General features: G+C 44.0%; 1 protein-coding gene across 1 annotated transcript; it reads left to right on the top strand.

The window, feature by feature from the left end:
* Positions 1 to 9,853: 9,853 nt before the first annotated feature.
* On the top strand, positions 9,854 to 15,185 carry LOC136677198 (alveolar macrophage chemotactic factor-like). The gene is made up of 3 exons (XM_066654660.1): positions 9,854 to 9,955; positions 10,657 to 10,777; positions 14,942 to 15,185. Exons 1-3 carry the CDS (start codon positions 9,895 to 9,897, stop codon positions 15,030 to 15,032), a joined length of 273 nt encoding a protein of 90 aa, XP_066510757.1. The 5' UTR covers positions 9,854 to 9,894; the 3' UTR covers positions 15,033 to 15,185.
* The last annotated feature ends 1,622 nt before the right edge of the window (positions 15,186 to 16,807 follow it).

Consider the following 16,807-nt stretch of genomic DNA (forward strand, 5'->3'; position numbering starts at 1 on the left):
TGAACTGGATAATTGATTACAGACAATGAATGAATGAATGCATGAATGAGTGAAATAATGAATTAATTAATAATCACATTATTCATTCATTCATTATCTGTAAGCGCTTATCCAGTTCAGGGTCGTGGTGGGTCCAGAGCCTACCTGGAACCACTGGGCGCAAGGTGGGAATACACTCTGGAGGGGGCGCCAGTCCTTCACAGGGCAACACACACACTCACACATTCACATCTACAGACACTTTTGAGTCACCAATCCACCTACCAACGTGTGTTTTTGGACTGTGGGACTGTGGGAGCACCCGGAGGAAACCCATGCGGACACAGGGAGAACACACCAAGCTCTTCACAGTAATCACATTATATAATAATAATAATAATAATAATAATAATAATAATCATAATAATACATTATATCTAAATAAGTTTAGAAGACCTCAAGCTTTGTGAATTTCGATCAATAACCACTGAAATGAGATCAATGTAAATTTGTGCTGCAGTAAATATTTCTCTCAGCAGTTTAAAACCAAACCGAATTGACCACATCTGCATGTGCTGCTCTTTCTGCGGTCTGTTTTACTCTCAGACAGAGCATTTCTAAGAAACACTAAGAAAGAAAGAGGAAGTCCCAGTGGCACAAGGCCAGAATGATGGACCTGAGGAATTTACCACACAAATTTAGCAAACACTGTCTTGTTTAAGAGACAATTTGTCCTGATTTTAAACAGCTTCAGCAGATGGTCTCATTCTCCTCACACTGCTCAGGGTAAACGTTCAACAGTCATATTATGATATGTGTGATAACTTTAACACAGACCCCAAATTATTTGTGTTCAGCAAACGTGCCCTACACATCCTCACCAAGGATTCACTTCTGCACGATTTAATTTCTAAACGATTTTGAAATGCTCAGCTTAAAATACCAAAAGAGAGAGGCGCTAAAATGAGAATGTGCCAGATTTATGACATATATTCTATTTGTCGACACATTTATCTCAATAAATAAAAATGGTGAGCACAAATGTGTTTCTTCATTGTGTGGATTTATTCAAACACAATAAGCAACAATGTTCTAACACAAAAAACATGTAATTTGACTATGAACTCTCTCATTTAACTTATTGGTTTATGTCTCAATATTTGTGGACAGCTGTTAATTCAGCTTTTCTTCTGAAATGCAGGGCATTAACAGATAGTTTGGTCTCACGTTACTGGATAACAACATTTGCTTTTCTAGAGGGCGGCACGGTAGCGCAGCAGGGTAGTGTCGCAGTCACACAGTCTGGGACCTGGAGGTTGTGGGTTCGATTCTTGCTCCAGGTGACTGTCTGTGAGGAGTGTGGTGTGTTCTCCCTGTGTCTGCGTGGGTTTCCTCCGGGTGATTGTCTGTGAGGAGTGTGCTGTGTTCTCCCTGTGTCTGCGTGGGTTTCCTCCGAGTGACTGTCTGTGAGGAGTGTGGTGTGTTCTCCCTGTGTCTGCGTGGGTTTCCTCCGGGTGATTGTCTGTGAGGAGTGTGGTGTGTTCTCCCTGTGTCTGCGTAGGTTTCCTCCGGGTGACTGTCTGTGAGGAGTGTGGTGTGTTCTCCCTGTGTCTGTGTGGGTTTCCTCCGGGTGCTCCGGTTTCCTCCCACAGTTTGGATTGGCAACTCAAAAATGTCTGTAGGTGTGATGTGTGAGTGTGTGTGTTGCCCTGTGAAGGACTGGCGCCCACTCCAGGGTGTATTCCCATCTTGCACCCAATGATTCCCACCGCGATCCTAAACTGGATAAGGGTTACAGATAATGAATGAATGCTTATCCCTTTTTTTGTAAGGATTTGATTGATTTTGGCCACAGGACTGTAAGTCATGTCATGTACTGATGTTAGATGATTAGTTCTGAATCATGTACAACAGTCTAACTACTGAAAAGTACTCAGTCACTCCAGTGAACCCAATTCCACTCTACATCTGAATGCTGAGGGGCTTTATGGCCCTCTAATCAGTGCTCAGCTTTAGACAAAGGCATGACAATCTTGAGCTCATATTAAATCATTAGAATGTGACTTTTCTTTCGTCGTCATGACACATGACTTTCTGAGATGACTTGATGCAGTCACGTGAAACAGAAGCACGTTTGACGGAGTGAAAAGGGCTGCTTTGTGGGTCCCTACATTCCAAACTAAATGATTTCTTTGATTGATACAAAGGCCATGTAGCCCCCAGCTTGAAATATGTGAAAAGCGCTTACACACAACTGCACTGAAGAACATAGCATGGCATTAAAGAGCACAAAACTGACTGTTTTGAAGAGGAAATAGAGGAGGAAATTCTTTCATTATAAAAAATAATGAATTTTGTGCTGGCTTTTACCACATATTGCGCAATTTTAACCGTTTTAAGCCTTCTACAGTCCTTTCCCTTTCACTGTTGTTTCTATAAGAACATCAGATGCCCTCTGTGTAATGTATTTATTTATAAACACATGCAGAGTAAAGATGAAGAGTGAATGTAACTATTAATAGATGGGCTGGACCCGTTCTGTTGCAAATGTTCTCTCTTTGAAATACTGCAATTTCCCGCCAGTCTCCATCTCCACATCTGTACATCAGTGGATATGACATTACAGCTTAATGTACTTATACACTATGGGGTGGTTTCCCAAAGGCTAGTCCTGGACTATATCCTCCTTTTAATGGAAAATCTCAATACAAATGCTGTGTAGTTCAGGACTAGGCTTAACCACCTTGATAAATTACTGTAATTGAAGTTAAATTAAATAAATACATATTAATGTGCATAGCTCACTGTCAAATTCAATGACAGGTTTTTCATTAACATTTATTCATTCATTCATTCATTATCTGTAACCCTTATCCAGTTCAGGGTCACGGTGTGTCCAGAGGCGGGAACACACCCTGGAGGGGGCGCCAGTCCTTCACAGGGCAACACACACACTCACACATTCACTCGCACGCGCACACCTACGGACACTTTTGAGTCACCAATCCACCTACCAACGTGTGTTTTTGGACTGTGGGAGGAAACCGGAGCACCCGGAGGAAACCCACATAGACACAGGGAGAACACACCACACGCCTCACAGACAGTCACCCTGAGGAAACCCACGCAGACACAGGGAGAACACACCAACTCCTCACAGCTGTAACATTTAAACGACCTAAAATATTTAACAAAAATAATCTACACAATCGACATCCATATACAATCTCCCAAACTCGCTCACTCACTTCCAAACTCATTCAAACACTCACTCACATTTTCTTTATTTCAGTCTCACTCCCTCATTCTTTCACTCACTCACTTACACATATACATACACAGTCACTCACTCACTGACTCAGTCTCATACATACTCGCTCTTTCACATCTAGTTCTCTGTGTAATGTGTGGATAATGAGGCTACATCGGCTTTTAAAAGCACTTCATTTAAAATAGTCCCCAGAGAAAAACTATGTTTGGTTTTGGTCACATGTTTTTCATTGGCATGAAGGTAACTCTCAGGAGCATGGGAAAACCTGTCAAAAGTAAACACAGTTCCTATGACTCATGAGCAAGGACAATTTCTGGAAAAGCTGCACGTTGGACTGTGCATCCTGTAAAGACCCCTCTGGTTTATCTGCAAGTGTGCATAAACACTACCCAAAAGGCTGGAGGTTAAACTGCCTTTGAGGCGGAAGGACCATAATTGGAACATAATTGATATATGTGATTGGTTAAAACATATTTACGTTTTGTATTTAGTATTTTTAGGCAGGGATTTTCAAATTCCACACCAGTAAAGCTTTGCCTAGACCAGAGCAAACATATCAACTTAAATCTGAACTGAGGGCACAAAACATAAAAGTATGAGCGGTCCACCAGAATCCACCAGAATCCTCACACATTCATTCAACAATGTGTTAACTCATGTTCCCTTAAAGTTGCTTGGAATTTGGGTCTATATAAAAAGAATCTACTGACAGAGGGTTGTTAAAATAAATATAAATTAATGAATGGATTAATTAAGCAATAACTAAGCAAAAAATGTTGAAATATATTGAAGGATACTTGTAACTTGTTTTGGCTTTCAGTTGTTGATGATGTAAAATGCGAATATAACTACTACACTTTAAAAAGAACCAGCTTAATTGAATTGCTTCAATTGGTAACAAGTAATTCAATTAAGTTTATCCAACTTAACTTTTTAAGTTTTTTAAGGTTAAACTTAAAAAATTAATGTTAATTGTTACCAATTGAAGCAATTCAATTAAGTTGGATCAACTGATCTCTTTTTAGAGTGTAGGCTATTTCTGCACAGGATATGGCACTGAATCATAACACAAAAAAACATTATGAAGGTCTGAACTTTAGCCTGAGGAAATGACCTCTAACCGGATCTTAAATACCTCTGGCCTAGACCCTAGTGGTTTGCCTGCTCTGTCTGCCACAAATGACTTTTGTTACTCCACATTTAGTTCTCTTTCCTTATTGGTTGGAAGTGAGGCAGAACTCTTAATATTCTTTGCTTGAATGGAGGGTAATGAAACTCTGTGGCTTTGAGGAAGTTGGAGAATGTTATAATGCTCTGCTGCCTCTGAGGCATATTCTGAAAAAGTACTTTAATGTACATATGAGCTAAGACTGCTGCTTCAGGGGAAGGTTTACTGGTTTATGGCAAAGGTTTACTGGTTTTAGGGTGGCACAGTGGCGCAGCAGGTTAGTGTCGCAGTCACACAGCTCCAGGGGCCTCGAGGTTGTGGGTTTGATTCCCGCTCCGGGTGACTGTCTGTGAGGAGTGTGGTGTGTTCTCCTTGTGTCTGTGTGGGTTTCCTCCGGGTGACTGTCTGTGAGGAGTGTGGTGTGTTCTCCCTGTGTCTGCGTGGGTTTCTTCCGGGTGACTGTCTTTGAGGAGTGTGGTGTGTTCTCCCCGTGTCTGCGTGGGTTTCCTCCGGGTGCTCCGGTTTCCTCCCACAGTCCAAAAACACATGTTGGTAGGTGGATTGGTGACTCAAAAGTGTCTGTAGGTGTGAGTGAATGTGTGTGTCTGTGTTTCCCTGTGAAGGACTGGTGCTCCCTCCAGGGTATATTCCCACCTTGCGCCCAATGATTCCAGGTTTTATATCTCTGCCCAGTTTGTGTTAACCAGTCACATTCATCCGCACCTGTTGGCTGGTAACCAATTATGTCCCTTCTGCCTCAAAGGCAATACTGCCCCCAGTACCATATTCAGTAGCACTTTTCTGCACGTGAAGTTTACCTGCAGTAAAAGAATTAAGAAACTGCTTTGTGGCCTCACCTAGTAAATCAAAATGAGGTGTTTTTATGAAAGCTACTGTACATTTACTATAAAGAATATGGCATTTTTAATACAGAATCGGTGGTGACCAAAACAATAGTATATCAAACCAGAGCAGAGGAAATATATCGTAATCCACCCACTGTCAAAACATATTTGACTTTAATGACATGAATGAGGTCAGCTCTTCCTGAATTTACAAGGACATTTTCAGCCTGTATGGCCTGATGAATAAGGCACAATACCGGTCAGCCAGGCACACACACAGTCACTCACACACACACACACACACACACAAACAAACTCACTCACACACACACGTACAGTCACTCACACACACACACACAGTCACTCACACACACACACACACACACACACACACACACACACACACAAACTCACTCACACATACAGTCACTTACACACACACATACACACACACGCACACACACACACACACACACACACAAACTCACTCACACACTCACGTACAGTCACTCACACACACAGTCACTCACACACACACACACACACACAAACTCACACAATTATTAACCATTCCACACAGTCAGTCAGTCACACATTCATACCTTTTGACAATTTTTGACATATACACATTCACCCAGTCATATACACATTCATTCCTGTGAAAAAGTTCACACATTCAGTCACTCACACAGGATTAAACCCAGGATTCTGAGACCTTGGGGCTGTGTGGCACCGTATACAATATATTTAACTTTGTGGATTTTTTATTTTTACATGGGTTCATCTTTATTGTACAGTTTGTGCATTTTATGTTTTCTTTAATTCCTTGATTCATTGATTGATTCATTTATTGAATTAATTTAATTTACTTATTTATCAATTTATTTTCCCACGGCATCTTGTTTTTCTACTTTGTAGAAGATAAGGCCCACTCTACACTGGGAGGTAAAAGGCCTCAATGAAGAAGGTGAAGTCCTGTGGGTACAGTTAATTAAAGATGTACTGACCCTTTAAGCAATGTTTGTTTATTCTGTCCTCACATTGACACGGTGTGACAGCGGATTCATGAGTTAATTCTCTTTCCTGTGCTTCTTCCTGTATTTGTTTTTTACTCTCTCCTGAGATTTTCAAGAATCTCCGTTTCGTCATGCAACGTACCACACCCTTTATTCATGGTCTGTAACCTCTTATCCAGTTCAGGGTCACGATGGGTCAGGAGGCTATAGTGGAATCACTGGACGCAAGGAGGGAACACACCCTGGAAGGGGCATCAGTCCTTCGCAGGGTGACACACACTCACATCTATGGCCTCTTTTGAGTCGCCAATTCATCTACCAGCATGTGTTTTTGGACCGTGGCAGGAAACTGGTGCACCTGGAGGAAACCCATGTAGATACAGGAAGAACACACAGACTCTGGAGAATCTCAGAAGAGCAGGCGTCCATTTAATTTAAAACCACTCTCCTTTAAATCAGCTATTGTCCAGTAAACATGGCAGCATGCAAACAGAGACTTCTGACTCCATGAAAAGATATCCCACTAGGCCCCATCACCAAATGTTCTAATAACATTAAATGGCTCCTGTCAGTTACAGGGCCTTAGTATCAGCCTACCCCCATCAACACCCCCCAATTTCCCATACACAGACAGGAGGATGGGTGTGTAGGAGTGTGTAATTACTAATTTCTTCACTGTTGTTGTTAAACACACCTCTGCAGCAGATGTTCAGCTCTGACCCTGCTTTTCAGATGTTCGGATTTGTCTCTTGAAAGGACCCAAATGTCCTCGTTTGTAGTGGCATGAGTTGTTGTCTGTGGGCTCACCATCAGGAAGAAGGGTGTCTTGTGGTGCTCCTGAATCTTGCTACACAGGAAGCCCAAACACTGTGTTTTATTTCACCTATCTGCATTTGTGCCCATATTTCAGGGTACTTAAATGCAGGCTGCTTTGGCAGTATGGCTGTGTCTCAATACCCAGCCTCAAAACAATACTTTGCTACTTGACAAATGTCCACATTGGTGCTGTCCAAACAATTCAGAATCATACATCTCCAAATCTAAAACTTTGCAGGAGAAGGCAGGGACCTTCATTAGTTCTATTGTAAGTCAAAGTAAACAGATTTAATTTAAAGCAATTTTCATTTCCCAAAACCAATAATATTGAGGAAGATGTTTTCCATCGGACAGTCAACATATTCTCAAATGGTTTGAATATGATGGAATTAATGACTGTGGCATGTTCATCACTCATTCATTCATTCATTATCTGTAACCTTTATCCTGTTCAGGGTCACAGTGGGTCCAGAGCCTACCTGGAATCATTGGGCGCAAGGCGGGAATACACCCTGGAGGGGGCGCCAGTCCTTTACAGGACAACACACACACATTCACTCTCTCTCTCACACACACACACACACGGACACGTTTGAGTCGCCAATTCACCTACCAACGTGTGTTTTTGGACTGTGGGAGGAAACCGGAGCATCCAGAGGAAACCCACGCAGACACAGGGAGAACACACCACACTCCTCACAGACAATCACCCGGAGCGGGAATCGAACCCACAACCTCCAGGTCCCTGGAGCTGTGTGACTGCGACACTACCTGCTGCGCCCTATCACTCATTCACTCATTCATTATTCATCTAATCACTTCATCATTGTCCTGTTCCTGAAATCTATCTGAAATCATAGGGTGCAAGACAAGGACACACACTCACCTATGGACCATTTCAAACAGCCAGTCCGCCTACGAGTACATGTTTTTGGACTGTGGGAGGGACAGGAAACCCCTTCAGATACAGGAAGAGCATACCACACTCATCTAAACATATCTACTACCATTTCAGGTTTAAAGACCAGAAAACCTTTACAAAACAACAAATGCTTCAGGAGATACCATCAGTTTGAAATTCATTCATTCATTCTAGATGGCTAGAGTCAGATAACAAACAACACTGCTAGAAATCCAGACATCATATCTATTGCTTCAGCTGGATCACAGTGGGAGGTATTGCAGTGGTTAAATGACCAATGGTGGACAATGGATACTGTGTATTTTAGTCAGCGGGTTAGAAACTATAATGTGAATTCTGTCAAATTGATGATGCTAACGGATATAATTATTTCCCTAAATAGAAGTGTTACATAAAAATGAGACTGAAATTCACATTTAAATGTAGTTATTGTCGAATCAGAGCTACACTGTGACTGAAACCTACACAGAAACCTTACACTTTTCAGTTTCAGTTTATTTCAAAACAGCCCATAATATGATGTTGATGACAGTTTTTCATATAATTTCCACTTACCGTCATTATCACTGTGTGGCACTAAAAACCGAATCTAACTAGAGCTGGCTGCTGTGAAAACAGTTACTGTGATGCAATGCAGAAGAATCCACTGAACTTTCTAAAGCTATTTAAAGCTCACAGGCAGTTTTCTGAAGGAATATAGGGGGATTTTTGAGAATTCAAGGTGCTTTCTGATGCTCAGGTATTGCTTAAACCTGCTCTTACATTTCCTGAGTGAAGTCATCCCTTATGCTGTGCATAATAAGATTTCTATTCTATTTCTTTGTTATGGTTATGTGTTGAGATGGAGATGGAAAGTAAAATCTTTATGTAAAATCAAACCTATTAATTTCACAGAGGAATGCCTCTGTACACAGCACTTTAATGCACTCATACAGCACTCATATTGGCTTCAAGGATTAGGTTGCACACATAGTGAACAGTGTGTCTGCATTTCTGCACTGACTTGTGCTGGGCTTCTGAACTACTGCACTCATCACTGGACAGGATTAGTGACACTTAACAATATATTTGCCATTTAAGTAAAAACGTAATAAAAAAAAGCTTTTGCTGTTTCCCTGTTGTAACTTAATTGAATATCTCTGTATAGGTAGCAGCTATAAGGATAATCTCACTCAGCCAATTCAAAAACGTGTTTTAGACTGTGGAAGGAAACCAGAGCAGACACTGAGAAAGCACACCTCCACACAGATAGTGAGCGGAGGCATGGATTAGACCCAGGATTAAAAAACCCTGGAGCTGTGTGGCATTGACAATGCCTGCAAATCCACCATGTCACTTATTTATCAGTCCATTTGTAAGGACATTTTAACTCATTTTAATGTGTGGCTGCCATTTTTGAGTTACAATATAAAATAATATAAAAAAAAAAGTATAAATTGGTTTGAAAATGTAACATTTTTTTATAAATAATACATGACCTTGAATTCTGCCTAACACCTAAACCTATTTAAACCATTAAAATTAGGTTTGAATAAGTTTATACGTTTTGGCAAAGGCTTCTGTTACTTATTAAATAACTTAGAATCAGACGCCAAACCTACCTTGGTTGATCAAATAAATATTGGACAGAGGGAACAATACATATATTGTATCATACCAAAATCCTCTGTTAAATTCCTCAATTCCTTGCTGGATTCCAAACTTAATTCATCATTACATTCTTTATGTCATAATTGCAACATCCATGAAGCAACGGAAAATCCCACTTTGGGGGCCATCCCCACAGAGCTGAATAAATTCATCCTAAGGTTTCTGTTTCGGCCAGTTCATTCTTTCCTCTGTTTGTGAGTAGACAGGCAGCTGAACACAACTCAGCCATGAACCGACCCATCCTGCTTCTGATCCTGGCATCTCTGGCATGTGCTACTTTCAGTTCAGGTATGTGGGGATTATATAATCGTTTGGAGAGAGGAGGATGAAGTGTAGCTGTTACTAAATCAAGGACTGGAAGCAGAGACTCTAGCAGCGATTATCTGAATATTGTTTGTGTTCTGCCTAGATAGAGAGATAGATAGATAGACAGACATAGATTTGTTTAATTATTATTCTTTATGCTGACATAGTAAAAAGTCAAATGTTTGTACATCTGGTATTGAGCCACTGTGCAAAGGTCAGAGCCACAATGTATTGATACATTTTCCACTTATTACTCATAATGGAAAGTACTAGAATTAGTCTGAAAAAGATTTTTCTACTACACACTTAGTTCTAGTTCTAGTTCTTGGCTTTGATTTATGGTCCTCAGTCTTTTTTGCAATCAGTTCACTTCCCACATAAGACAGATACACAGTTACTGGACAAAATGGCGGTAACAGTTGTTGCAACTGTTTGGCTCGTTTGAACAGCAATCATGTTATTTACATAACAACCAACGGCTATTGCATACATTTGAAACATACAGCCATTAAAAATCAATGAAATATGGAGCGACATATACGTTTGAGCAGAGGGCCCATGGTCATTTATCCCTGATCAAGAGGAACCATTTATTTGCACATAACTTTTACATTATGTCTTACATTCTTTAAACTTTCAGCAACAGTTTGTGTCTAACTAAAAAGGTCTATCCTTATGTGCAGCTTTCCGACTGGACGGACGACAGCGGTGTCTCTGTACAAAAGACTACACAGTCCAACCCCAGAACATTGTGCAGTGGAAAGTGTATCCTCGCAGCCCTCTCTGCAGCAAAGTTGAGATTGTGTAAGTGTCCACAAATAAATTCAGCATATGTTTTGCTATATTTTTACATCCACTTCAAATGTACAGTTTATATTTTGTGAAGAGAATTTAAAGTTGTTGCTCAACAGAATGTGATCTGAAATAATCTCAAGTTGTCAACACAACAACAGAAAAGGCCCTAATTGTCAGGATTCACGGAGCGGACTGACGGAGGCGGACGCATTTGCTAAAACACGGTATTTTAATTATAATGAAAGAAATAACAAAACAATGACAGGAAACAGTAGTTACAACACAACACGAAATGAAACTAAACTAACACTTAGACAGACTAGACTGGGGAGCGAAACGACGACGAGAGAAACTACGGAGACAGACAGATAACATGACTGACATGAGAAAGGATAAATGAGAATGTGAACGAAATGAACGACCAACAGGACACGAGACAAGAGAGCTTAAATACCAACACAAACGAGACACACCTGGACAGATAACGAGGACGGGTAACACATGACACGGACGAGGAGGCGGAACAAAGGCGGAGACTCGAACATAAACAAAACAGAGCCATGTGCAAATAAAGCACATGGCGGGGACAACAAACTGACAGGACGAAGGCGTGACAGATGCCCCCCCCAAGAACGCGCAACTCCTGGGCGCGTACTCCTAAACCCCCCAGGAGCTGGCACAGGAGAGGGCACGGAAAACAAGACAGGACAACAAACCAACGGGTGACAGGACTCAGGACAGGACGGGAACAGACACAGGAGCTGGGGACACGACAGGACCGAATATACTAGACGGGACATGGGACATGACAGGAGACTGACAAAGGGGGGCCACAAGAGACGAGAACGGACTGGACAGGACAGGAGTGGACACATGGGAATTGACGGGAGACTGGACTGGAGACAAGACAGGGGACTGAACGTGGGACGGATACGGAGACTGGACACATTTGGGGACAGAAGACTGGACATGAACAGGGGACTGGAATGGAGACGGGACTGATGACAGGACCGGGTGCTGGGACTGGACGGGAGCAGAGACTGGTGACAAGACACTGGACAGGATAGGAACATTAGACTGGACAGGGGTATGTGACTGGACAGAAGACAGGACAGGTGACATGACACTAGACGGATACGGAGACTGGACATGAGACAGGACAGAGGGTTGAAACGGGGACTGGACAGGACTAATAGGGGACTGGACATGAGACTGGACAGGGGTCTGAAACAGAGACTGGACAGGACTAACAGGGGACTGGACATGAGACTGGACAGGAGACGGGACAGGTGACTGAACGCGGGATGGATACCGTGACTTGACATGTTTGGGGACAGTGGACTGGACAGGAGACGAGACAGAGGGTTGAAACAAGGACTGGACAGGAGACGGGACATAGGGTTGAAATGGGGCCTGGACAGGACTAACAGGGGACTGGACATGTTTGGGGACCAAAGACTGGACATGGGCAGGAGACAGGACAGGGGACTGGAATGGAGACAGGACCGAGGGTTGAAACGGGGACTGGAGAGGAGACGAGACTTGAGACTGGACAGGGGGTTGAAACATAGACTGGACAGGGCTGACAGGGAACTGGACAGGACTCACAGGAAACTGGACTGGACTAGGTAGGGGAACAGGGACCAAGACATTCAGGGGGACAGACATAAACACAGTGACAGGGACCGGGACAGACACAAAGGCAGAAACGGGTACAGGGACAAGGACAGAGACGGGAACCAGGACAGGGACAGACAATGGAACCAAAGTAACAGGGGGGTGCCCAGGACTGGCTAATGTCTGTGTGGCAGTCTGAGGAACCAGCCTGGGCACAGTTCTGGGGATCGGCCCTGAAGTCCTTCGGGCCGACCTACGGACATGGACAGGGGAGGCCGTAGCCACAGTCACGGGGACAGGAGCGGCCGTAGCCACAGTCACGGGTACAGGAGAGGCCGTAGCCACAGTCACGGGTACAGGAGAGGCCGTAGCCACAGTCACGGGGACAGGAGAGGCCGTAGCCACAGTCACGGGGACAGGAGAGGCCGTAGCCACAGTCACGGGGACAGGAGAGGCCGTAGCCACAGTCACGGGGACAGGAGAGGCCGTAGCCACAGTCACGGGGACAGGAGAGGCCGTAGCCACAGTCACGGGGACAGGAGAGGCCGTAGCCACAGTCACGGGGACAGGAGAGGCCGTAGCCACAGTCACGGGGACAGGAGCGGCGGGAGCCGCCATAGTCACGGGGACAGGAGCGGCGGGAGCCGCCATAGTCACGGGGACAGGAGCGGCGGGAGCCGCCATCACAGACACTGGAGCGGCGGGTGCCGCCATCACGGGGACTGGAGCGGCGGGTGCCGCCATCACGGGGACTGGAGCGGCGGGTGCCGCCATCACGGGGACTGGAGCGGCGGGTGCCGCCATCACGGGGACTGGAGCGGCGGGTGCCGCCATCACGGGGACTGGAGCGGCGGGTGCCGCCATCACGGGGACAGGAAGCCCTGCGACGTCGTCCACGGAGGCAGGGGAACCTGCGACGTCGTCCACGGAGGCAGGGGAACCTGCGACGTCGTCCACGGAGGCAGGGGAACCTGCGACGTCGTCCACGGAGGCAGGGGAACCTGCGACGTCGTCCACGGAGGCAGGGGAACCTGCGACGTCGTCCACGGAGGCAGGGGAACCTGCGACGACGTCCAAGGAGGCAGGGGGACCTGCGACGACGTCCAAGGAGGCAGGGGGACCTGCGACGACGTCCAAGGAGGCAGGGGGACCTGCGACGACGTCCAAGGAGGCAGGGGGACCTGCGACGACGTCCAAGGAGGCAGGGGGACCTGCGACGACGTCCATGAAGACTGAAGAACGTGCGACGACGTCCACGGAGGCAGATGAATCTGCGACGTCGTCCACGAAGACTGGAGAGGCGCGTGTCGCGCTCACGAAGATAGGCGCGGCTGGAGGTGCCGCGCTCTCGAGGACAGGCGCAGCTGGAGGCGCCGCGTTAACTAAGACAGGCGCGGCAGGAGGCGCCGCGTTAACGAAGACAGGCGCGGCAGGAGGAGCCGCGCTCTCGAGGACAGGAGTTCGTGCTGCTCGCCGGGCTCGCGCTGGAGCTGTAAAGGGTTTAGGGGGTTTCACAGGCGCACCCATCAGATCACCTCGAGGTGCGCCCCTGTTAGCCTCAGACCTCGGAGTTACGGAGGTGAGGCTAACAGCCCCTACCCTTAACGCCCCCCCAAAAATTTCCCCGGACCTGAGGGGGTAATCCTCCAGCGAGGGGGGAACTCCAGCACGCTTCTTCCGCCGGCTCCTACGACTCGCGCTGGAGCAATCACTCGACTCATGAATTGACTCATGAATCGATTCCTCCCGAAGGCGTTGAGCCACTGTGGCATGCATTTGTCGGAGCCGGCTATTCCACATCGCAGCCCTGTCGAACATAGAGTCTGTGCTAGCTGCGTCCTGGTGGTCGTTCATTCTGTCAGGATTCACGGAGCGGACTGACGGAGGCGGACGCATTTGCTAAAACACGGTATTTTAATTATAATGAAAGAAATAACAAAACAATGACAGGAAACAGTAGTTACAACACAACACGAAATGAAACTAAACTAACACTTAGACAGACTAGACTGGGGAGCGAAACGACGACGAGAGAAACTACGGAGACAGACAGATAACATGACTGACATGAGAAAGGATAAATGAGAATGTGAACGAAATGAACGACCAACAGGACACGAGACAAGAGAGCTTAAATACCAACACAAACGAGACACACCTGGACAGATAACGAGGACGGGTAACACATGACACGGACGAGGAGGCGGAACAAAGGCGGAGACTCGAACATAAACAAAACAGAGCCATGTGCAAATAAAGCACATGGCGGGGACAACAAACTGACAGGACGAAGGCGTGACACTAATGTAGAACCCTGTGGGACTCCACAGGACATGTAGTGTTATATAGGTCTACATTACATTAGAATTGAATAAACTATTTAAATCAATTTTTAAGGTACTTTTTCTTTGTTTCTTTTGTTGCAAACAAAATGATAGGGAGTCAGTTGTATGCAAGCAGAATGCATGAGAGCAATAAAATGCTCTTGAATAAATCAGAACTTTGTGCACTGTGTGATTGACACTGTAAAGGAAAGAATGCCTGCTTATTTTTCAGGGTGACACTGAGGAACAAGAAGAAAGTTTGCCTGAAACCAACAACAACTTCATGGCAACTCATCATGCAGAAGGAGCGCGTATTTGCATGAACATCTAAGAGATATAAAGCTTTAAAGTGACATTAAACATAGCCTATTTAAACTGGAAAAACGGAGGCCTTGACATTTCCTGTGTTTGGCATTATAACATTGTAATCATGAAACCGAACGTGTCTGCATAAGTGTGTGTGTGTGTCTGTGTATGTGTGTGTTGGTTTGGGGGTGGGGGGGGGGGTCATGAGTGGGTGGAATGTTTTTATTGCTGAGGATAGCATTTCATTTTCTTCTGCAAAAAACTTTAAAAAATTTATAATAATAAAAAAAAACATTAAGGAAATGAAGGTATGGCCACCAATCAGAGGTTAATATATGGCAGCTATTTTATTAATGTATGATAATCAGACTCAAACGTATTCCTCTGTCTGACTGCTAAGATAAGCTAGGATTTTGTTGATTATTTCTGTTGTAGGAAAGGAATTGTGTATATTTATATTAATCAATGTTTTTCTTCTCATCTTTATCTTTTTAATTTCTTTTTTTTTTACCAATAAATATACTATAAATACTAAAACTATTGAAATAATTAAACTTATTTCAAAATTAATTTTGGCCATTTCTACTGACTTTTTGACCCAGACAGATTCACACAGTGTCAAAAGCAGCAGATATTTTACAAATCTTGGGAAACAAAACACTTATTGGTGCAAACAAACATTGGTGCAAACTGCACAATAGCACCCCTTGTGGAGCATTTGTTTAAAAGTGAGTGAGTATACAATAAGATAGTTATGTGATACTTTTATACACAAATATATTACACAATCGCATGACACTTTACCTAAAAGATTATTTGTTTTAATCGAAAGCTTTAGATTTACTGTCTGAAAAATGTTATATGCGACCAAGTATATGTCTATAAATAAACAATGGAGAAAGCAGGCCACCACAAAAGAGTGCAAGTTACTGCAAGTGGGCAAGGTGTGAAAAAAAACAGTGCCATACCACGTCCCTCTGAGACTGAGGCAGCCGTACAGAGGTGGGCTGCTTTCCTTTATATGTCCTATTTATGAGAAATCATGTGACTGGCAGAGTATGTAACACAAAAACAATTTTCGAATGCAAACTAATGGGAGATATGGGGAAGCCCATGCAGTCTTACTGCTGCCACACACACACACACACACACACACATGCACACATATAAAAGTGGAAAAAGTTGTACATTTTCCAGGAGAATGTTAAGGAGATTGTATGAGATAATATACAAGAATATCTGCTTAGATAATGAAGGGAAAAGTAGGGATCTTAATAACAGCTTGAGCACCAACCACCCCTTGAGATAAACAGTATGTAAAGGTTCAAAGATAATAGAAAATCAAGGCAATAGAAAATCAAGCTCCATTCTTGCAACTGAAAAAAAAAAACACCCACAGGGGTTTTTGTCAGTTCTTCTGCGATAAGAAAACAATTCAAATCCTTGGGTCTGAAAGGACGTGGGCTGCCAAGAGGCCATGACTGAGAAAAGGAGTTATAGATGATAATGTGCCAGTTTCATGGACATGAATTAACGTTAAAATAATATTGAGGGCTAACCACTGGAAATAATGCATAGTCTAGGCTTTGTTTATCTAATGTCAGATTTTTGTTTTCTGAGAAATCCTTTTATTTCAGTGTCTTTTAATGTAGCAACTGATCCATTTGTTCATGACATTCAAGCTCCTGGTCTCTTGTATGAAGGAATAACAGAATAATAGGGTCATTGTCACAGGGAACAGAAGATAGAAATTTTCCCAGGCACCCTGAAACACCCACCCACCATTTAACAT

This window comes from Hoplias malabaricus, chromosome X2, assembly GCF_029633855.1.
Source record: "Hoplias malabaricus isolate fHopMal1 chromosome X2, fHopMal1.hap1, whole genome shotgun sequence".
NCBI lineage: Eukaryota > Metazoa > Chordata > Actinopteri > Characiformes > Erythrinidae > Hoplias > Hoplias malabaricus.